At 42.7% G+C, this 24,712-nt stretch overlaps 1 protein-coding gene across 2 annotated transcripts in view; it reads left to right on the top strand.

Annotated features, from left to right (window-relative positions):
• Positions 1-759: 759 nt before the first annotated feature.
• The window catches only part of ABHD3 (abhydrolase domain containing 3, phospholipase), a 49,701-nt gene continuing 25,748 nt past the window's right edge, over positions 760-24,712 (top strand). The window contains exons 1-3 of one of the 2 annotated variants that reach the window (XM_075213397.1): positions 760-1,081; positions 1,221-1,384; positions 13,245-13,427. In XM_075213397.1, the coding sequence (XP_075069498.1) occupies positions 782-1,081; positions 1,221-1,384; positions 13,245-13,427 (647 nt within the window). In that variant the 5' untranslated portion in view covers positions 760-781. The remainder of the gene's footprint in view (positions 1,082-1,220; positions 1,385-13,244; positions 13,428-24,712) is intronic. The other variant, XM_075213395.1, reaches the window with a different exon arrangement.

The raw sequence follows: 24,712 nt of genomic DNA, 5'->3' as shown, positions 1-24,712 counted from the left end.
GCTTGCTGTGCAGAGTATGTGCTGCCCTAGTCACGGCGCAGACACACTGGAAAGGGAGCACGGAGCAGCTTGCAGGGCAGAGCGGGTGCTGCCCCAGTCACGGCGCAGACACACTGGAAAGGGAGCACGGAGCAGCTTGCAGGGCAGAGCGGGTGCTGCCCTGGTCACGGCGCAGACACACTGGAAAGGGAGCACGGAGCAGCTTGCCGTGCAGAGTATGTGCTGCCCCAGTCACGGCGCAGACACACTGGAAAGGGAGCACGGAGCAGCTTGCTGTGCAGAGTATGTGCTGCCCTAGTCACGGCGCAGACACACTGGAAAGGGAGCACGGAGCAGCTTGCTGTGCAGAGTATGTGCTGCCCTAGTCACGGCGCAGACACACTGGAAAGGGAGCACGGAGCAGCTTGCAGGGCAGAGCGGGTGCTGCCCTAGTCACGGCGCAGACACACTGGAAAGGGAGCACGGAGCAGCTTGCCGTGCAGACCGTGTGCTGCCCCAGTCACGGCGCAGACACACTGGAAAAGGAGCACGGAGCAGCTTGCCGTGCAGACCGTTTGCTGCCCCAGTCACGGCGCAGACACACCTGTGACACACAGCTGCCGTCAGCGGAATGTGACAGATCGCGGAGACGCTGCTTTGTCTGAGGATGTAGGATGCACGAGACGCCCACATCTGCTGCCGGCGTTTATTAATGGCCTACACTTGGGAGTACTGGCCCCATCTGATTGGTCGAGACATCTGAGGGGGGGTGGAGATTCGCGTCTTCCCGGTGAATGATTGGATGAGGGTGCAGCAAGGACAATCTCCCCATCCCAGTGCTGCACCGGTTCCTGTGCTGCTGATCCTCGCCCGCTGCCCGGGGCCGGTGTCGGTGTCATTTGCATGTGGCTGCAGAGCTTGCAGAGTGTCAGCAGGTGGAACAATGCTGGGGAGCATCAATTTGCAGGGACTGACCAGGGATCTAACACTCTATTTGGAGAGTCAAGTGCGAGTGGGTCTGTTCGGCTCAGGCGTGGGCTTGTCCTTGGTGCTAGGCTTCGGTGCAGCTTATGCTTGCTACTATCTTAGTGTCATTGCCAAGGTAAGGGCTGCACTAGTTGTCTTTTCCCCCACGAAAATACAAGATACTATCTGGATACCCCTCTCCAGTCATATATTCGGCCACCTTCTATTGACCGATCGGGTGATCTTAAGGCTTCTCTCCCCATCTCTCTTCTCAGAAACCTCAACTGGTGACCGGCGGGGAATCCTTGTGCCGCTTCCTAAAGAAGTATTGCCCAGCAGTGACAGAAACTTACTATCCTACCGTGTGGTGCTGGGAGGGCAGAGCCCAGACATTGCTGAGACCATTTATTACTGTAAAACCGCTAGTGCATTACAGCAAGTGAGTATAACTGCTGTAGGGCTTTCTCAATTTTTTTAACATTTACCTCCTTGTGATGTTAAATTTCTACCAAATATATCACTAAAAGTCTGTATGTCATAGTAAGTACACCCTAATGTGTGTTCATATATTCAACAGTACACCCTAATCTAAGTACATTTCTACCTAGCCACTCCTTCTGCATTTCTGTGTTTTCAAAATAATCCATCTGATTAGTTGTATATATGTTTTATTGCTAATAAATGTAATGGTATTTTGAGATCTACTTAACACTGCGAGTGGCTCATGTTGAAATGAATGCAAATGGCATTTTTTGACGTATAGTGCGCTTCATTACTTCTGCGCAAAGCACTGGTTCCGAAATTAGTGGTTTGTGCGCTTGCAGAGATGTAAAAAGCGTGTTATACGCCGTAAACGTAATCTGCATTTAACCCAGCATGAGCCCTTGAATCTCATACCCCTTGGTATACACGTACTGCAGTTGGAGAACATTGGGCCTGACGCTGAGCTGGACGAATGCCGTTTACGTAAGGTAAATTTGCAAAAAAATTTCACTGTGCTTGCGCGCATAGAGAGCATATGCATATGGGCTCATGCATAGTTACGCGCATCTGACACTGCTGCCTCCTTACGAATGGAGAGATGGTATGGAGGAGGGAAGTCTAATGTAGGCCGAATACAGTAAGGACACCTTCAAGCAAATGCATCTGAGGCAGATGCTTATACGGCTGTGATGATCTATACCTTTTGCAGCTGTTAGAGGGCAGATGCTGCTGACTGTCGCCAGCACTAGCTAGCGGCTTCTGATTGGCTAATTGCTAATTGCAAGCCAATAGGTGTTTTCGACATTAATCATGCGTATATTATAGGCTTTTGTGTGTATTTTAAAAATAATTTTTATTGCTATTTTATTTTTACGAGAGAAAGAATATTATGCTTTTTACAATAGAGCAAATAGAACAGCAAATGTGATTTTCGCTATCGAAACAAATGTTAACAAGCTTCCCTCGTGCATATTACCTGGCTGTGTATGCATATGTGGGTTTATGTGTGCTTGACGTAAGCCTGCCACACATGCTACAGGTGCAAGCTAGACACAACTTGTAACATGTGTGACTCAGCATTTGGACGTAAATATGCTGTTTGTAAGAGTCACTTTGTTGAGTCAGTGTAATTACACCCAACATGCGTCCAACTCAGCATCAGGCCCATAGGCTCAGAGGTCAGGTATTACACCATTTCTCGTGATATCAAATTCATAATGCACTTATAATCAGCCATGTATTTGCATTAGTACAACAATCACCCAATACATTTTAACTTTTCCATTGATCAATTCACCTGTTTTCATGTCATGATCAAGAAATCACTTCTATTGTAGTTCTCCCTAATAATTATGGATCTATTTATTGAATAACAATACATCTCCACTCATCCTGCCCCACATCTCTCACTATGCCGCCCCGCTTGTTTCCCATTCCCATCCTCTCCCCGAGTCACCCTTACTGGTCCTCCTCTCATGGTCCCATCTCTTCCCCGTGCTCCAATAACCTCCCCCACTCCCTCCCACTGGTCCAACTCTCACCCCCCCCCCCCTCGCTCCGACAACTTAATCCGCATCTCCCCTCGTCCTTCCCTCCCCTTCTCATGTGCCCTCTGGAACTCTAGGTCCATTCGTAACAAACTGACCTCCATCCATGACCTCTTCATCTCTAACTCTCTCAACCTTCTTGCCATCACTGAAACCTGGCTCACTCCCTCTGACACACCCTCACCTGCTGCCCTCTCCTATGGGGGCCTCTCCTTCACCGACTCCACCAGACCGGACGAGCGTCCAGGAGGCGGAGTGGGCCTCCTCCTATCCCCCTGCTGCACTTACCGGGTCATTCCCACCGTACCTTCCCTCTCTTTCTCCTCCTTTGAAGTTCACTCCATCCGTCTCTTCTCTCCTATCCACCTCCGTGTCTCCGTCATCTATCGTCCCCCTGGCCCTACCTCCCTTTTCCTGGATAACTTTGCTGCCTGGCTCCCCCACTACCTTTACTCTGACCTTCCTTCCATCATACTCGGCGACTTCAACATCCCTATTGATAACTGCTCTGACCCTGCCACCATCAAACTTCTCACCCTCTCCACCTCCCTTGGCCTCACCCAATGGACCTCCTCTCCCACCCACTGTCTTGGCCACTCCCTTGACCTAGTCTTCTGTCACCTCTGCGATCTCTCTGATTTCTCAAACTCTCCCTTCCCACTCTCGGACCACCATCTCCTCTCCTTTACTCTGTCCTCCTCCACTGCTCCCCCCCCCGCCGAAAGTCACCCTCACCAGACGCAACCTTGAAGCGATTGACCTTACCTCTTTCTCCTCCTCTCTTGATTCTCTCCTCTCTCCCCTCCCTTCCCTTCCCTGGCCTGTCCAGACCAAGCGTCCTCTCTCTACAACCATTCACTCACTACTGCCCTGGATGCTGTCGCCCCCGCCGCTCCTATCCGCCGCCGCCGCCTTATTCCTCAACCGTGGCACTCCAAACTCACTCGCTTCCTCCAAAAGTGCTCCCGCACTGCCGAACGCCTCTGGAGGAAATCTCGCTCCCTCGCTGACTTCCTTCACTTCAAATTCATCCTCTCCTCTTTCTGCTCTGCCTTCTCCCTTGCTAAACAAACCTTCTTTAAATCCCTCATCTCTTCTCAGTCCTCTAATCCCCGCCGCCTCTTCGCAACCTTCAACTCCCTCCTTTCTCCCCCCCCTCCTCCAGTCCCACTTTCCCTCACCGCTGCTGACTTCGCCACTTTTTTCTCTTCCGAAATTGAGGCCATCAGACTTAACATCTCTATTTCCTCCCCCTCTCCCCCTGCCCTTATTGCTCCACCCCCATCCAACACGCAACTCTGGTGCTCCTTCCACCCCACATCTGGCAATGAAGTTCGCTCCCTTATTCTTTCCTCTCCACCCTCCACCTGTCCGCTTGATCCCATCCCCTCTAACCTCCTTCGCTCTCTCTCTCCTACTGCCTGCTCCTACCTTGCACACCTGCTCAACATATCACTCGCCTCAGGTGTTGTACCCTCCTCATTCAAACATGCTCTCATCTCCTATCCTCAAAAAACCCAATCTTGACCCCACCTCCCTCGCCAACTATCGCCCCATCTCACTTCTCCCTACGCCTCCAAATTACTTGAGCGGATAGTCTGCTGTCGTCTCACCAATTACCTCTCAGACAATTCCCTCCTCGACCCTCTCCAATCTGGCTACCGCCCCCTCCACTCTACCGAAACCGCCCTGGCCAAAGTCACCAACGACCTCCTCTCAGCCAAATCCAGGGGTCACTTCTCCATACTCATCCTCCTCGACCTCTCTGCGGCCTTTGACACTGTGGATCACCCCCTCCTTCTGGAAACTCCTCTCTCTCTTGGCCTCTCTGGTTCTGTCCACGCCTGGTTCTGCTCTTATCTCGCCAACCGCACCTTCTGTCTCCACATCTGGCTCTGCCTCCACCCCCTCCCCTCTCCCGGTTGGAGTCCCCCAGGGCTCTGTTCTCGGCCCCTACTATTCTCGCTCTACACTTCCTCACTCGGGACTCTCATCTCCTCCTACGGTCTTCAGTATCACCTCTATGCTGACGACATTCAGCTCTACGTATCTTCTCCTGATCTCTCTCCCACTCTCCTCTCTCGTGTATCTGACTGCCTCTCTGCCATCTCCTCCTGGATGTCCTCGCGCTTTCTCAAAATTAATATCTCTAAAACTGAACTAATTGTCTTCCCTCCCCCCAGGCTCCCCTCTCACCACAACCTCTCTGTCGTGGTTAATAATTCAACCATCTCCTCTGTCACCCAGCTCCGTTGCCTGGGTGTCACCCTTGACTCCTCTCTCTCCTTTGTCCCCCACATCCAATCTCTAGCCCAAACCTGCCGCTTCCAGCTGCGTAACATTGCCCGCATCCGGCCCTTCCTCTCACAAGATGTCACCAAAACCATCATACACGCTCTCATCATCTCCCGCCTCGACTACTGCAACCTTTTCCTTACTGGCCTCCCCCTCTCCCACCTCGCCCCCCTTCGCTCTGTTCTCAATGCGGCTGCCCGACTCATCTTTCTCTCACGCCGCTCCTCCTCCGCCTCCCCTCTCTGCCTTGCCTTACACTGGCTCCCCTTCCCCTACAGGATCCTTTTCAAGCTCCTCACCACCACTTACAAAGCCCTCTCCCAGTCTACTGCCCCCTATATCTCCAACCTCCTCACCATTCACACCCCTGCCCGCTCCCTGCGCTCGGCCAATGACCATCGCCTCTCCTCCACTCTGATCACTTCTTCCCACTCCAGAATCCAAGACTGCTCCCGAGCTGCTCCCCTCCACTGGAACGACCTCCCTCGCTCCATCCGTCTCTCACCCAGTCTGTGCTCCTTCAAACGGGCACTCAAAACTCACCTGTTCCTCAAAGCCTACCAACAATCCACTTAACCCTTACCTTGTTGCACCTTCACAAACATCCTTCTCTCGTTCTCCCCTCTCTCCACCAGCCCCGCCTTTCTCTCCCTTACTTTAATGGCTCCCTCCTGTGCCTGTTTGTCCACCCTCCCTTAGGATGTGAGCTCGTATGAGCAGGGCCCCTCTCCTCTCCTCTCCTGTCTCCATACCTGTTCCTTTACTCCATCTTCGCTCATATGTCTGCCCGGAGTTCTGAAGTATTGGTACTTTGTGTTTATTGCTCTGTACTATGTCACTCTGTATGGTCTCCTGTTTGTAATATGTACGGCGCTGCAGAAACCTTGTGGCGCCTAACAAATAAATGATAATAATAATAATAATAATCATCTAGTAAACACCATAACTTCCCCACTCATGTATTAATCACAAATATGTATGCCCTCATGCTTTCAATCTGGACTCCTATAGTGGTCACTAAGAGATCTTGGCTCCTTACAATTAAAGTGAAAATGAAGCCAAATAGCCCACATCCTATAAAACTTATCATAAGTAGCCTTAACAGTATGAGTTTGGCTTACATATCCCCATTGACTTTCAGCAGCCATACCGTTACCATAGGCAAAGGGGGGGGGGGGTTTCCAGTTCCCAAAACCCCCCCTCCAAGCTTGTGGCACTGTATAATTGAGGTGGCTGGTCCCTGCCCCCACTTCACACAACTCTGCTTGAAAAGGGAGAGCTGTGTGCACCTAATAGTACTGCATGCAGCATTGCCCATGTATATTATAGGGATAGGAAGAGTTGGAGAGCAACCAAGCACTGTCTAATATTATAGCCACACGCCCATTGGTGGTGTGGAAAACCCCCTCTGCAAATCCTGCGTTTGCACCTGGTTACTGAACTGCCTTTTCTTTCAATGCCTTGAAAAAAGACTTCTAACTGCGTGTAGCTGATGAGGAGCCAGGGAACGTTTATATGTGTAAACTGAGTTGTGCAATAGAATCTGCAGGTATTTCATAGCACCGGTTGCCTATCTACAATACCTTTATCCAGAAATGTTGAATAATTGGGTATGAACACAAAATATGTGAGACTACCAGTGCAAATTCCTTGGGAAAGCTAAATGTGGCAAGCTAGGAACATCTTGAGAAGTGAAATTATTGATGATAATTAAGCTTTTGCTCATCAGTAAAGTTATTCTCCAATTCCACCTACCCCTTTTGTTTACCATTGTCAACCCAGTCAACAGTCCTTGTAATAACAGCTACAATATTATAGTCCTTTAAATTAGACACCCAAGTCAATTTAGATTATCTTCATGTCTTGAATGCCAATCTGTATTGTTTTCCTCTCAAAAAGTGGTTAACAAGCTTCTGTAGGGTATTACAACATGCAGGTAGGAGAGAAATTGGAGCTTCAGCAAGATATTAATTTTAATAATACTCACCCGCCCAGCCAGGTACAACTATTTAGGTTCCACTTAAGGTCATTGGAGACCCCTAATAAATAACTAAAGTGGGTAAATTACGGGAAGTCTGCCAACCAAAGCGTTAAGTATATAGCTAAATACTTCATGATCTTGCTTGCCATTTAAATGGAAAGCTTGTCTGGATGGAGTATGCCTCATTTGGTTCTAGGTATTACACATCTTAGGTTTATTTAAGTTAACTTTAAAGTTTGAGAGCCAACCAAATATGTACCGGAAGCTCAGAAGGTTCAGTAGACTAATCCTAGGCTTGATAATAAAAAAAAAAAAAACACCCAGAGATATGGAGGTGCCAAGGTCCCTCAATACATGGGGGACCTTGTATGTAAAGGTGGCTAGCATGTGACTTTGTACACCAACTTCCATGTTATGGTTGGGTTTGCTCTCATCACCCTGAGAAGAGCTTCCATAGGGAGAAATAATAATGTGGATAGAGCAATCTTGCCTTGTTCCTTTGTCAGTGTAGAAGGGCTGCAAAAGTGTGACATTAATATTTACTATATCAGTACAAGTAGAGGAAAGAGCTTTGATCCAAGGTAAAGGTCTAAACCCATGGATTTTAAAGTGGATTTTTCAATGGAGAGACTTATAGGAGGTTCACCACAATGTTTTGTACAGTGGATAATGTTTGAAGCTCATATTAAATTATCCCTACTCTCTTTTTGGTACAAAGCCCACTTGGTATGAGTATTTCAAGGTGTGAAAGAGTCTTTTTAATCTATTAGCTAGAATACTTGCATTATATGTTGTGTCAGTTTTAAGAATATAAATTGGGTGGTAGTTAGGGTAACAAGGCAGAGTCTGTTCCTTCTGTGGGAAGGGCTACAGACTGGCAGCATATGGTGGTCCTTCAGCCACAAAGTTGATATACCTTAAAAAGGGAGCGGAAAGGAAGGAACATCACTGTTTAATCCACAGCTTGCCTCTGGTTTTGAAATCTAAGTTTTCAGAAACACATAATAGTTTTGGGTAAAACAACAGTGTGGACAAGTTCTTCATGCAAATAAATTGTTACCAGCAAACAAACCAACACCAATCTCACCAGTATCGAAAAAGCCAACTACAGCGTCACCTATATACAAGGGCCACCTTTACTACAATACTGCTGCACACATAAATGTTTAAGTATAATAATAATTTTGTTTTATCAGGAATTCTCCCAACTCCTGAGTTCATGGGAGTTCACACCAGAAACATAACACTAACACCATAGTACTGTAGAAATATTTACAAGTAGAGCAGACTCATGGGATATTTACAAAAATGTAACATTTAGGGGTTGATGTTGAGTTGGATGCAAATTGGCTCTGCACCTGCCTACAAAACAGGCCATACGTGTGTATACAAATTTCACTTGCGCCCGCTTGTAGCTGGAGAGGCGGGGAAGGGAAGGGGCAGTTTATCGTAGACTGAGTACAGTACGGGCATGTTCGCGTAATTGCAGACAGATGCAGACTCGCATAGATATGCATTTACTCCTGTCAAAGCCAATCAATTGCGGGTGCAAATCACTTTGATGTAATTGACTGATTGTGGAATTGCTATTAAAGCTGATAGGAGCTTTTTTCATTCCTAGGGGTAAATGTATGAAGCATGGGTTTGTGCAAGTTGCCGGAAATCAGCAACTTTGCAGGGGAAATTTAAAGCGAGGATGGCTTTTAAATTTAAGTTTGCCTTTAAAAGCCATCGCCGTTTTAAATTTCCCCTGCAAAGTCGTCGAATTCCGGCGACTTGCACAAACCCATGCATCATACATTTACCCCTCTAGTGTATAGTGTAATTTTGTGGGTATGTTTTAGCAAGATTTGTTTTTTAATCCTAGACTAGAAGGAGAGTTCTACCCGCTGTAGCTGAGTTTTTTTTAAAATTGTATTCCAAGTTGATATCGAATGTGTAGTTCTCTATCAAAACAATTGTTTAAAAAATCGTGTGTACATTTGTCTTATGTATATCTGACATAAACCTGGTGAATATGCTACTGGTGCAAAATTTGCACACACACACACAATTACTTTTTTAATGTCTGTGAATTTGGATGCAATTTCATCAAACTCGGCATGAGCACCTTAATCTTTAAGTTAACTTGTCAAATGCTATTAATGATTTTTAGCAGGACTAAGATAGCAATAACATGATTGCATGTCTGTAAACTCTGTGAATGTGCATTTCACTCTGTGTGCGTGTCTTGAGCTGTATTGTGTCAGCATCTGTGTGCTTTATTGTGTGTCAGCATCTGTGCTTTTCTCTGTGTGTCAGCATCTGTTCGTTTCTCTGTGTGTATCTTTCAGTGTGTAGTGCCCAGCTTTCCACCACCTGCACATCAACACAAGATGCAGCACAACTGTACAGAGATCACTTGGCCAGGTGCAGGGTTAATATTCACACTGGTTGACATCTCAACATAAATAACACAATGCACATTGACGGTACATATTTCTCCCCATTTGCATCATCCATTCAATTCTTCTAATTTCCCACTTCTGTTTAAATATAGGGAAAAGGTCAAACACATTTCAGATCTACCCAGAGTACAGAGGGTGGAATCATTGTGGGTGGTGGCGGACGAGCAATAAATGTATTAGTAAGGAACGTGTTTTAATAATGACATCTGTAGTTACTTTTTTAAAAAAAAATGTTTTAGCTAAGGCATAAAGAACAGTAATGGAAAAAGTAAGTGGAATTTTATTATTTATAGATGTGTGGAAAACCAAACATTTGAAGCTTTTTCTATATACATAGATAACACCATATATAGGTCTTATTCAAATGATCTATGTTAGCTCTTGGTGTATGGTAAATATGAATATCGCTCAGTGGGGCTCAGCTGCAGACCACAAGTTAGCTGCTATTAACACAAAAGTGTCAGCAACAATGAGGTTCAAACTTTTCCTTCCAGCAATAACTGGTGAATGAACGATTAACGAGCCAATCCAAGGGCGAGTGTCTCCCAACTGACCGCAACCTGGATTTTGGGCCCTCACTTTTTATGCTAGTTATAGGTAGCGTGGTTTACTGTCAAACATTTACTAGTGAGTTTTAAATTATTTATATTGTTTTGTAGGTTACACCTGTATGTCTTAATACTATCATGTTGGAATTACAATGTCATAAATAACAAGAATAAAAAGTGTAAGAAAGTAGGTATATAGACAATTATTATTATTCTTTAATCAGTTTATATATGTATATAAACAATAATTTATCAAGAAAAACATTATAGTCAGTATAGATCAGTCATTAAAACCACTCTGAATACGTTTGTCAAGTTTATATATCCAATTTGTTTCACTTTTGCAGGGTGTAGAGCACCTGTTTAAATCCCTAGCCCCCAGTTTAACCTGTTCTATGCAAAAACTGTTTAAAAAAGAAGGATTACTTTTATATATCTCCCAATTGTGTGAGAATCCTGATTTGAGGGGTCTTTCTCGCCGTCCTGATGGTTAGAATGTTGGTAGGTATGACCAGTTCCCTGCTGCTCTCCACACGTGACACAGGTATTTTTAAGGGACAGTCATAGAGTTAGCGGCATCTCCATGCTCCAGTGTGTCATGGCCACACCCCCTTTAATGATTTAAAGCAGTGGTGGGCAACAGGCGTCCTATTACCCCCAAGCTTTCAGCTGCAGCCCACCAGCCAGCTGCTTCGGATCTTATCAGAACGGCGCAGCAGACTTATGCGTCACGCGGCCTCCTCTGCAAAGTACAATGAGGTCACGTGGCATACCTGGAGGATTAGGTAGTGTACTGTACTCTCCCTCCTTCCTCTATGCGGCCCCTTTAAAAGCGTGAGCCGCACGTGCGCCCCTCCACCTCTTTTAAATTGCAGCTCACAGTTCTAAAGAATAATAATTTGTGAACACTCAAGTTAATGAAATTGGAATTTAAATATGTGAGAACATGATTAAAATCATAATATGCATCCTGCCATAAAAATTGGAGGCCATCTTTATATCTTTTCCATACAGAAAATAGGTTATTACTCCAGATGTGATTCACTTTCCAATAACCTAGATATAAATTTGCTAAACCTGGTGTCACTGCAGTTACCATGTTTACGCCTAGTCATTGACAATAAAAGGGATTATTTATTAACGGCTATTTGCATAGCGCTTACATATTATGCATCTCTTTACAGATAATATTATTAAATGTGTATTATTGGTGTGAAGCCAGACACCAAATTCTTGGAATGAACCTCTAGATCCAGGCTAGCCATGGTCTTCTCCTGTAGCAGCCCACTTTCCCTTAGAGCTAAAGGTGCCCAGCAGTACTTGGTTTCTCCCAGGTTTTATGCACACAGTAGTAGAGGCTTTTCTGGAACTAGCTCTGGCACTAGAAATATTGGAGACATCAATCAATGATACTGGGAAGAGAACAAGAACCACAGGTACTTCCACAGGCCTGAAAAGATGGAACATTTCCTTGTCTGTACTGTTGTCTAGAGAGACAGAATCCAGGAACAGACTGTGGTCAAATAATGGGTCAGAGTAGGCAGCATCCAATGCAGAGGTCAGGGCAGTCAGCAACCCAGAGATTACAATGTATTGTTGTAGAGTATTTAAAAATGAAAAGAGGCATTATAGCCAAGTTCAGTAAATGTCTGCTGATGGGGATTGTAGTGCATTTGGTGTCTTTAGATGCATTTGTTCACCTGTAAACTGTCCCTGGAAATTACTTTTTGGCAAATATGCTGATATCTGTCAGGCAATACACAACAATCCACCTACAAACATTAAAACGAGTCTGCAGTCTGCCTAAATGGCTGCAAACCTCTGTCAAGCATTTCAGCACAAGATAAATAGAGGTGGGATAATAATGTTTGATTATAGTTTTAAAAAAGACAAAGGGCTAGATTTACTAAACGGCAAGTTTGAGGATGTGGAGATGTTGCCTATAGCAGCCAATCAGATTCTAGCTTTCATTTTGTAGAATGTACTAAATAAATGATATCTAGAATATGATTGCTTGCTATGGGCAACATCTCCACCTTTTCAAACCCGCCGTTTAGTAAATAAACCCCAAAATGTTATTCATCTTAAAGCTGTTTTCCACCACCGCTACATAGATGCAACATCATATCACACAGTCATACAGGGCATAGTTGAAACATTGCTGGAGTTACACAGCAATAGTATGAAAGTAGTGTTCTTACAATTATACAGACTGCATTGGCATACTGCATGTTGATGAGTCTTCTTGTTGAACGTCCACATGAATCATTTATGAGTAAAGTGAAGCTGTAAGAGATGTCTTATAGGATAATTATCACATCAGCTAGTGACATATATGAGCGAGATGCACCACGCATGCTAATGCTAACTGAAAAAGAGTACAGATTAACCATGTATATAAAATACCTTTTAGAACATATCACACACATCTTCTTTCCAATTTAGCAATTAAATCTGGGATGTATAGCTATGTTTTGCTAACTCTAGATGCTCAGTTTTCTGAGGGATGTGTCAAAGAAGAAATTAAAAGATGTGTCCAATTTTTGCTTACACGTATCTTTAATATACACCTTTAAGGAGGAATATCTTTGCATGTCCCATAGGCCTGGTGCAAGTTTCCATGTTGATGGAGATAATGGAAGCATTTTTGTGTGAGACATATCTCTAGCCTAGATTTAAAGTTGCACAGTTTCTGAGGATGTGTTTTGAGTTGCACGGATCTTAACATAAGGTACGGATGCTGTTTTGTGTGCACAGATAAGTCTAAATTTTCCGTTACTAAATCAGGCCCATAAGTTGCATGGAGATTTTTAAGCATTTTGAGTAAAAGTCTTTGATTGGCAAAGTCCAGGACTATCTTGGGAAACTCAGAAAAGCTCCATCCCTGTATGGGACTCAACATTGCCTTTCTCCCAGCTAAAATGTATGTAGTTATAATCATTACAAGTTCTTTACAGAAATCTAATTAAAATGCTATACTTTGTTTATTGTCTTACAGTGAGCTTATTGAAACAGCAGATGGAGGGCAGATTTCACTGGACTGGTTTAGTAATGATGATAATACACTTTACCCTGATGCCAACACAAGACCTACAATCCTTTTACTGCCTGGGCTCACAGGAACAAGTCGAGAGTCCTATATTCTCCATATGATAAAACACAGTGAGGAGCTTGGATACAGGTAATATACAATCATTAGAAAAAATATAAGCGCATAGGTTGGAGAGAGTTTATGGATGTGTCCAATGTTCCACCGCAGCTTCTTTAAGAAAGTTTCTTTATGAATGTATCAGGGACTGCAAAGGAAAAGAGAAGCACAGATGGTATATTTTATTTACCATGATAAAAGGGTATGTTGTACTTACAATGATTGACAAAAATCGTGATAATGATAGGCAATCAGCAAGGCATCTAGGATTTGGCAGACAGAATTATTTTTTTTATATTACACGGTGCTTTCCATAAAATATATAATCATTCATATATATACCTGCCGCATGGAGCTTGCAGTCACCCACACATACACACAGGCGCCGAGAGTGTGGTTTGGGCAGATGCAAAGTACCGGGGCCCAAGCTTGCCTGGGTCCCTGGCCTGCCTGTGTAGTAGAAGGAGCCCCCAACCTGGTGTGGTCACTCCCCCTTCGGTGGCTATAGTACCGGGGCCCCAAATTCCTCTTGGCGGCCCTGCACATACATACTAGGTTCCAATTATTCAGAATCCAAGTAACCTACCATTATGTGTTTTTAGACTGTGGGAGGAAACTGGAGTACCTAGAGAAAACCCACCAAAGCACAGGGAGAATATGCAAACACCATACAGATAGGGCACTGGTTGGCATTAATCTCATGACACCTGCGTCTTGGCAACACTATTTTGTTATTTTGTGTTATGGGGAAAGGGTGGAAGGAGCAAATTTAAAATGTTCTGACAGATTTAGATTTGAGTGGATAGTGTGTCCTAGCTAATTTTTAAATTTCACTGTTAAAATAAAGCTGCCCAGTGATAGGGGAATATTCAATTGTTGGCGTTACTGCCTAAAGTAACGCGGCGAGCGCACTATTACCGTCATTACGGTAATAGTGCGCGTACATACCGTTATTACGGTACTTTACACGCTGGATTTCAGGGAGCTGCGAGCTGAAATCCGGCTTAGTATCCGGCTTAGTATTACCATAATAACGGTAATACTTTTAACGCCGCAGGGGAAACTAAACAATTGAATATGTCCCATAGTGTGCTACATGCAGAAGCATGAATTTTCCCAGCATGCAAAAAAATTGCATTTGCACCCCTTGTATCATAACATAGTTTGTCTGGGTACAAATTTGCACCCTCTAGCTGGATTTGCTATAAACGCTGAATGAGACCCACTGTGTTCAGGTGATTTAGAGATCAGGAGCATACCTTCCTACCCACTCACTTGGGCTGTCGCTTGTGTGTGTTAATGGCATGGGACAATGTATATACAATGCGGACATTAATAAACTGGTTAATTGAGATTCTAGAGATGTAGAGAGTGTATTTACAGGTTTTTTTTTTTTTGTTTAGCAGGGGTCAAAGAGTTTTGTTCTACCAGCATATGTACTGATTTTTACATGTCCTCCGAGGTGGTAGTCATCAAGCCTCTGTCTAAAATGTCTTGAGTTACCTTTTACACCTTCCATGCATGCTTTATATGGGAGAGCGCATTTGCTGGCACGCTTTAATCAATGTAATAAAAAATGTATGTTATGACATAAAGACAGTCTCCATGTTCCCTCGCTGCCATGATTAATTTAGCACATAAAGAAGGTTTGACTGAACCGTATTTCTTGGAGTAAAAAGGAAAAGTTGAATTGAATGAAGGTCTCCTAAAGTGATTGTAGGCAGAACGTGACATTTTTACATTTTCCACCATGCGCATTTTCAGCTAATCCCACAAAAGTAGGGGCAGAGTGATTTCATTTGGGTGGTTCCCAAAAGAGGAATTTGGATATGCACTTATATATGTTTTGTGATAATAAATAGCTGCATTTGCAAATAGTGAGATGACCCACAGAGAGTACTATTTAAAATGTTTTTGCTTTTCAAAGTAAGGAAACTCATTATTAAAACAAATAAAAACCTCTGAAATGCCACGACTAAGTAAAATGTTGTTATAGATAAACATCTCTATTCATATATTGGTTAATTGACATTGAAGAAATAACTGCAATATACAGAATATTGCATATATTGGTAATTTTTATGGCGATAAAATGTATTGTTAACTATATAATTACATTACATAAAAGGAGATGTTCACCCACGGAAGTGTTTTATAATAAACCCCTCATCCCAAGAGATCATATAATAGCAGGGAACACTTGCCCTTCAGAAGACACTCATTCTCCTCAGTCCTATGGCTGATTCTCCTGGCTGGAGACTTTTTAGTTTCTGTTCGTTCAACACATTGTGGCTTGTGATGTGTCAAGAATATTGACCAATCAGTGCTCTTGACATTGCAAACTGCCATGTATCAAAGAGTAGAATTAAAAAGTGTTGTGTTTTTATTGGTTTGTATTATTTCCATCTATCAGGTGTGAGCAATGAAATATATTGTTTAATCAACTTCCTTCTAATACTAAAATTCAAACATCCCTATGTATCTAAGAGGCAGACATGTTCATTCTGGCTTTTATCTTCTCTTGCCTCAACTATTGCAGCTGATTTTACACTGGTGTCCCCTGACCGCAGGATTTCACAATATATTTGTTTCATAATAGAGCTGCCAGAAATGTGATTCTGTCCTTTTCTTCTGTCTCAGCTAACATCTATATCAGTCCATCCCCATTAATCTGTTTATTCAATGCAGAATCTTCCCGATATCATTTATAGCTGTCCACACTCATACACAGAAAAAGATAGGTTTGGTTGAAAGACGTGGGCATGGTTTGGCCATTTAGGAACAAGTATTAAGAAATCTCCTTGTCGTTAAGAAAGAAAAGATAGTAATGTGCGATGCGTGTATGTTTGTCTTAGACTTCTGTCTAAATAGTTCATAATGAGTAAAATCAAATCTTAATTTTAAATCAACAAGATATGGAAACAATTGGCCAGAATACATATATTCTTTGTACATAAAAAGGAGGGGCACACACTGTGGGCCAGAAACAATCCGAATACCTACAGAAGTTACTCCATAATCGGTAATCCAAGTTACGGAAGCACAGCTAGAAATTATATGTCTTTGATAGCATAAAGTGTTATTAGGTAATAGTAATGTTGATCCGTGTAATAATAGTCAGTCATCCATAGTATTCGGTTTTGTTATTGCTCGATTGTTGACAAAATGATAGTAATATGGATCCTTGTTATAATAGTCAATATTAGCAATTTTTCAATTGTAAAGCATAAACGTATTAATCCAACATGATGACTATTGGCTATTTCTCAATTACTAGTCCAGAAAAAAGGGGTATGAGTTATTAGGGTGGAAGTACATCTCAACTTACATTGGTGGTTCAGTTCTCTGGGTGCTCAGCCGCCCCCTTCTTTTGTAAATATTCCAGACGATCCTTACCTCCCTTTCTGGTGTGTGGGGGTGATATTGAAGGCAGCCTTGGTGTCTGTATGTGTCGGAAGGCTCGCACAGTTGCAATGAGGTTCTGTTCTAGTGCTGATATCCCAAGCGGCTTTTGTTTACTTCGCCCCCGGCTGGCGGACGAGTAGTGCTCTGAATAGAGAGATTGTGGACTTAATACCTATAAAAACATGTGGATTTATCTTACTGCTGGGGATGATATCAGTGATCGGTGAGGTATATAGTCAGTAGCCAACGCGTTTCACCTGAAGATTGCAAGCTTCATCAGCAATGGTGTGAAATGGTACAGATGTGCAGTCAGTTTAGGCAGAATATTGATATTTATGAAGTAGGATGTTTTTACCATGCACAATGTTGTACGATTTTATGTCAGTGCAGTTTTTTTTTTTGGTTTTTTTTTTTAAATTTAATTTTTATTGGGTTTTACTCACATATACAGGTTATAAATGCACAACCAACAAATTGGCATGGTATGTTATTGACACTGAAAAAATTACATCCTGGCACCAGTCCAAAATGTACTCAGAAACCTGTAAAAGAGTTATGCCAAACTATACACATACCTGCTAATAACCATATAACCAATAACACACAGACAAAGGGGAAGGGGGGAACCACATTGGGGGGGGGGGGGGGGTCAAGCAAAATCCTCATTCAAAAATGTCAGTTTAGTTTAGAGCTCTGTCAACCTAGTAGGTTATGCATCTGCCGAGCACACGACGAGCCCAAATGGTCCACTCAACCAAGCCAACCCTCTGGTGAAAAAATGGGAACAAAACCACTCAATCAGTCAAATTTGAAATTGGGGATTCTGGAGAGTCTAATAGGTTTAACCATGGAACCCAAATAGCATAATACATTTCAAACGAGTCTGTGGTTAACAGGTTCATCTCATCCATGACCCTATAGTGTTCCAATCTATTAGACCAGTCCTGAATACTCGGAGGCGTAGTTGATCTCCATTTCACTGGAATTACTGCGTTCGCTGCCGAGATAATACATTTTAAGAGAGATTTTTTAAAACATGATAGAGGCATGTCAACTTTATTTAACAGCCAGTACACCGGGGTGTTGGGTATGTTTTAACCTAGCAACTTCCGCGTGATGCTTACCACCCGGGACCAAAATGTTTGCAACACGGGGCAGTCCCACCAGATATGCAAAAGAGAACCAGAACCCTGGTTGCATCTCCAACAAGTGTCGGGCACCCCGCGGAAGACCCTCGCCACATGAGCCGGGCATCTATACCACCTGGTAATTACCTTATAGTGAGTTTCTAGGATTGAAACATTATGAGAACACGCGTGCGCTGCCTGTAAGATTTTAGACCAGTCTGCCTCTTGTAACTCAACTCTTAAATCTCTCTCCCACTCTATGGTAAATTTCGGAGAGGATACGAAAAGATGTTCTACCAAAAGCTTATATATAATTGAAAGGGAATGTGAGGGACATGGTGACCTGAAACACAAAGATTCGAACACCGTTAAACTCCTAGAAGTGTGTTGTTTTGGGAGGCCCTGTCACAAAAGGTATTTAATCTGTAAATATCTCCAGATCTCTGCATTAGGCAAATCCCATTTGGATTGGATCTCTGTAAATGAGAGAACCCCCGTAGCACCCACCAACTGGCCGACACGATGGATCCCTGCTTGAGACCACTGTTTGAAAGCTAGCGGGGTAATCCCCGGAGGGAACATTGGGTTATTAAATAATGTGGTTAATGGGGAAATTGGAGAGGAGATACATGAGAGGGTTCTAAGCCTAGACCATTTAGCTAACGTGGCACCTAAAGTAGGATACGCGATCTTAGGAATGCTGGATAACCAGAGCAATGTGTCAGCAGGGAATTTCAAAGAGAATGACTCAATTTCCACCCATTGTTTCGACCCAACCCGACCAGACATCTCCATTATTCTAACCAATATTGCTGCATCATAGTAAGAGGAAAAGTGCGGAAGTTGCAGGCCTCTCAAGTGTCTACGTCTAAATAGTATTTCATGCTTAAATCTAGGGCGTCTCCCACACCATACAAAATCGCGTACCGTTCGTTGGATGCCCTGAAACCATGAGTCTGGCACATGAATCGGTAAGGTCTGAATGAGATATAGGAGACGGCTAAGGACATTCATTTTGATTATATTGACCCGACCTATCCAAGTAAAGTTCTTACTCTGCCATTCCCTCAAGTCTGCTCGGATCCTGCTCAGAAGTGGTCTGAAATTGAGGTCATAAAGACATGTGAGGTCACTAGGAATTATCACCCCCAGGTATTTTAATTGGGAAGGGTGCCAAATGAAAGGAAAGGCCAGTTTCAGCCCCTCTACCACTGAAGCTGGAGTCTTAATGTTCAAAGCCACAGATTTACTATAGTTAATTTTAAAATTAGATAACACGCCAAACTTTTGAAACTCACTGACCAAATTGGATAAAGAAACAACTGGATTGGAGATAATGGCTAAAAGGTCGTCTGCGAATAACGCAAGTTTATGTTCTTTCTCTCCAACTTGTAGACCCGAGATATTTGGGTTGGCCCTGATAGCTCTTGCCAACGCCTCCATACACAACACAAAGATAAGCGGTGAGAGCGGACAGCCCTGTCTAGTGCCGTTGTTCATCACGACTGGCTCCGACAAGTCTCCGTTTATTTTAATCCTAGCCGTAGGTTGTCGGTAAAATGCTAGAATTCTGTGAAGACCAACCGGTCCCAGACCCATGTGCTCAAGGATCCCTCTCATAAAAGGCCAACTTACACGATCAAAAGCCTTATCTGCATCAGTGGACAAAAGCATTGACGGTTTTACTGAACGGGAAGCCAGATGAATCAGATCTATCACCTTGGTGGTGTTGTCCCGAGCCTCTCGACCTGGGACAAAACCCACTTGATCTGCGTGAACAATTTCTGGGAGTAGCATTTTTAATCTATTTGCAATAAGTTTTGCATACAGCTTAATATCCACATTAAGCAAGGAGATAGGCCTATAGCTCGCGCATTGAGAGGGGTCCTTCCCCTCTTTAGGGATCACAGTTACGTGCGCTTCCAAACTTTGGGAGGAGAAAAAAGCATCCCTGGAAATCGCATTGAAGGCCGACACCATCAGGGGTATCAACTGGTCTTTAAAAGTCTTGTAGTAAGCAATAGTAAAGCCATCAGGGCCCGGACTCTTACCCCCAGGTGTAGATTTAATAGCCTCCCTGAGCTCCCCCTCGGTAAAGGGCTGTTCTAGCATGTCCCTGTCTAGTCTTGAAAGAGTAGGAAAACCCACCTCCTTCAGATATGTCGAGATCCGAGCTGAATGCGCGAAGCCGTCCGCACAACCGACCTGGGCTTCAAGGTTATACAATTTTGTAAGTGTGGAAAGCACTGGCTATGTTTGAGGTCATCTTACAATCTCGGTCCTTACCATCCTTAATCGAGGCAATAAACGCCTTAGCTCGTTGCTTGCGCAATGCCCTCGCTAACATAGAACCCGGCCTATTACCCCACCGGAAGAAATTGTGTCGGCACCTACTAAAGTCTAATTTAACTTTATCATTTAACAGCTTGTTAAGTGCCGACCTAGTCTCAGTCAGCTTATTTAACAGGTCGTTGGTCGCATAGGATTTATCTGTCGTCTCTAAGTCTCTAATCTGCTGTAATAATTGATCATCACCATTTATTTATATAGCGCCACTGATTCCGCAGCGCTGTACAGAGAACTCATTCACATCTGTCCCTCCGAGCAGTACGTTCTCTCTTAACACGGGAGCCCAATGAGTTTCTGTCAGTGCAGTTTTATTTAAATAGCATTTTATTGCAGCATTTTCTATTATAGCTTGCATCATACTTCATTATCAATAGACAATAAGTATTTGCATCTGGTATCCATTTATGATATTTTTTTTACCTCAGCAGACTCATATTATTACAGTTAAGCATGTTTCAATCTCTTAAATAGCAACACATTATGTTGGATATATATCATTAGTTATATTCCCCATACACATTTTAAGGCATATGGGAGGTTCAGATATATTTTGAACAGACATCTGACATTTTTCCATTAGGACAGTAGTTTCCATTATACTTGTGATAGCACTGGATCAATTGTATATATGTTTGTTTTGTTATGATTCCTAGTAAACTCAGGAAGCGGCCACGGAAGTATAATACAAATGTCTTTATTCCGGCTAAATATATGAGCAATGATTCAGTTTAAGGAATATGCATGTTTTCATGTAACAGCATAAATAGGTGTAACTCCCAACATAAATATGAACAGGTGTGGCAGGAAAGTTCACAGAGTCTGTCCAGGAAGCAAACAGAGGAGTAAAGTCCAAAGACCAGGCAGAGGTCTGGCAACACAAGTACAAGCAAAACCAGAGTCCAGGCAGAGTTCAGGGTCAAAAGCAAACAAGCATAAACGGTAAACAGGCCAAGGTCACAATGGGAGATCAAGTAGCAGCAGAACCAAACTGGAACAGGGAGACACAAGCAGCAGCCAGGTATACACGGATGAACTGCACTGAGCCCAGGTTGAGGCAGGTATTAGAATCTGTGAGCCAGGTGCAGTTCCTAATTAGGCAAGGAGGTTAACCCCTTCAGGCATGGTGCAAGCTCAGGAGCAGAACAGCAGCACCTCTGGTGGATTATAGGTACTGCTGCCACATACAAAACCTAGACAGTCATAACATGTTTCATAAATGTTCATGTGAGTGCAATCATATGAGGGGCTCCTGTCATATATAGGAGACCTCTATGATCTTTGGATTATATCATTTTTATCCTTGCCATTTCCTTTTGGCTTCTTTGGAATCTCTGGATCAGTTCTAAAGATTGAAACCTGTTTGCACATTGTGGATTTTCTTGACATCTCTGGTGAATGGGAGATCCATTCTAAAAATCCACATAATTGTAGAGTTCTGAAGAAATGTTCCCAGGTCGAAGTCAAGATTTAGACCTTTGGGATGGAGGATGTGGAGATTATAGATCCAGCGTGCCTCCTCTCTGGATATGTTTTTAATATAATCACCCCCTCTCCAGTGCTTTAGGAATTTTTAGATGACCAAGTACTTCAAGTGGTGGAATCGTGATTATGATGCTTTGCAAAATGATCTGGAACACTGTGTGTTTCCAATTGCTTTCTGATGTTTCTAAGATGTTCAGAAACCCTAGTGTGCTGGCTGCGTGCCGTGCGGCCTACATATTGGAGTCCACAGGGACATCCCAGTAGATAGATATACTGCTCCTGTTGTGTCACGTGTGTTTCTTTCACTTTTATTGTAAACTCCTTATTTGTTATGTTGGATTTGAATGATTTGGTAGATCTCATGAAGTTGTAACACGTAGTTTTGCAAGCTATGCAACGATTGCGGTAGAAGAAGCCTGTTGTTTTTTCACCTAGCAATTTACTCTCAATCTCCTGTAGTATAACGCTTGAAACCAATTTGTTCCTTAAGCTAGGTGCTATCTTATATACAAATTGGTGTCTTTCTGATAGTATCTGGGATAATTTCTCATCGTTAAAAAGAGGATTGACCAATGTTGTTTATTAATTTACTCAAACCGTTTAGAATTCTTGTTGTATTGTGTAATAATGGATAATTGTTCTGGTTCTGATGTAATTTTCTCTTCCAGTATAAGTAGAGGTTCCATTTCCATCTCGAGGGAATCCTGGTAAGCTGAATTAACAATCTGTAACTCATAGTTTCTCTCTATGAACCTATCCCTTTGTGCAGCTACCTGCTCCTTATATACATTTATTTTGGAGCAGTTCCTTTTCAACCGTATGAAATGTCCTTTCGGGATATTTTTTAGCCAGGTATGGTGGTGGCTACTAGAGGTAGGGATGAAGCAGTTGCAATCCACCTTTTTTAATATCAGTTTTTATTTTTAAATTTCCTTCATCCGTATATATTTCTTGATCCAGAAATTCAGCTCTGTACGTGCTTTTGTTCGCAGTGAGAGGTAAGTTGAGATCGTTGGTACTTAACCTAGAAACCTTTATCTCCTACTTTTCATCTGTTTCTTTCCCGGCTTATTATCTATGTATCTGCGCCAGAGACAGTGTCTTCAGAATGGGGGTTGTTTTTCCAGACTTTTGTATCCTCTCAATGGGCCATAAATACATTTATGTAACAAGGCACAAATGTACTGCCCATTGCATTACCACTGATCTGTTTATAGTACTGACCTTTTAAACCAAAAATAATTGTGGTTCTGTACGAATCTGATGGTATCAATTATGAAGTTTATTTGTGGTGTAAATATACCTGATTGTTCTGTACGTAATCTTTGTACATGTATGAACCCTGCCTCATGGTCTATGATCCTGTACAAAGATGAGAAAGATGTATCTGTTTTCCCATGGAAAGTTTTTAAGGGTCATTTAAACATTGGCGGTGTCCTTCAGGTAGCTTTGCTGTTTGGTGTCCAATGGTTTTAGGAAGTAGTCTATATATTGTGATAGGTGCGATGTTAATGAACCTATCCCTAAACCTGTAAGGTTCGCGACTGCGCGTGTGCAAACCTTCCGACACATACAGACACCAAAGCTGCCTTCAACACCGCCCCCGGTAACCAGAAGGGGAGGTAAGGATCGTCTGGAATATTTCACAGAAGAAGAGGGCGGCCGGGCACCCAGAGACCTGAACCACCAATGTAAGTTGAGGTGTACTACTACCTTAATAACTCATACCCCTATTTTTCTGGACTATTAATTGGGAAATAGCCGATAATTATCAAGTTGGATTAATACGTTTTTGCTTTACAATTGAAAAACTGGTAATATTGACTATTACTACAAGGATCCATGTTACTATCTTTTTGTCAGCAATCGAGCAATAACAAAACCGAATATTACGGACGATTGACTTTTATTAAGAGGATCAACATTATTATTTCTGAATAATACTTTGTACTATCAAAGACATTATATTATTTCTAGCTGTGCTTCCATAACTTGGATCAGTGATTATGGAGTAACTTATATAAGTATTCGGATTGATACTGGCACACAGTGTGTGCCCCTCCTATTTATGTACAAAGAACATATGTATGTTTTAGCTTCGTTTCGGCCAGAACAATTGTTTACATATCTTGTTGATTTGAGATTAACATTGGATTTTAATAACCTTCTGAACTATGTAGTCATAAGCCGAAGACAAACATAGATGCATCGCACATTACTATCACTTCTTTCTCAGCGCCAAGGAGATCTGTTATTTGTTTGTAATTTGCCAAGGTACAGGGAGTCACCTTTTAGGCAACTATTCCTTACTACAAAAAGGGAGCGCAGATAATCACTCCACTCTTCATAGTTTGACCATTGGCAGCATGGTTTTACCCAGCGAATAGGATTATGAAACATGAGAATTATCAAATGCAATGCAATGCAATCACAAAATACAATGCATGGCCACATGTGGTGTTCATCATTTTACAGAATAATTTGTAGTTGTATGGAATCCAAAGGATAAGGTGATAAGAACACTTTCTATTAAGAAATTCATGTATTGCGCATGTATTAGGTCTAATAAATGAGTCTTAGGGATCGCTTCTCTTCATTTACTTTAAGTCATGTGCACTGTATACTGCAAATGATTTTGCCCTCTTGCATCTGTTATGGATTAGGACACCATTTGGAAAATTACGTATGTCGCCCACATTGTAGATGGTACAGCAATGTTTTTAAATACTTCATTTCTTTGACACCTTCTCAAGACTGATAAGAACAGAGTCAGAACATGGTGAACTCACACAGTGTTGTCAACCAGTGAAACCTTATCACCCTGTACAATAATGATTTTTTTGCAGATACGCTTGTCATCCATTTACTAGGGTACTTTTTAGAACACAGTTAGTTACTTCTAAAAGAAAACTGCCATTGTCATCCATTGTAAGTCAGCCATTTTGTTTTGGTTCT

Source organism: Mixophyes fleayi, chromosome 5 (genome assembly GCF_038048845.1).
Source record: "Mixophyes fleayi isolate aMixFle1 chromosome 5, aMixFle1.hap1, whole genome shotgun sequence".
NCBI classification, from domain to species: domain Eukaryota; kingdom Metazoa; phylum Chordata; class Amphibia; order Anura; family Limnodynastidae; genus Mixophyes; species Mixophyes fleayi.
This window is presented reverse-complemented; position numbering and strand designations above follow the sequence as displayed.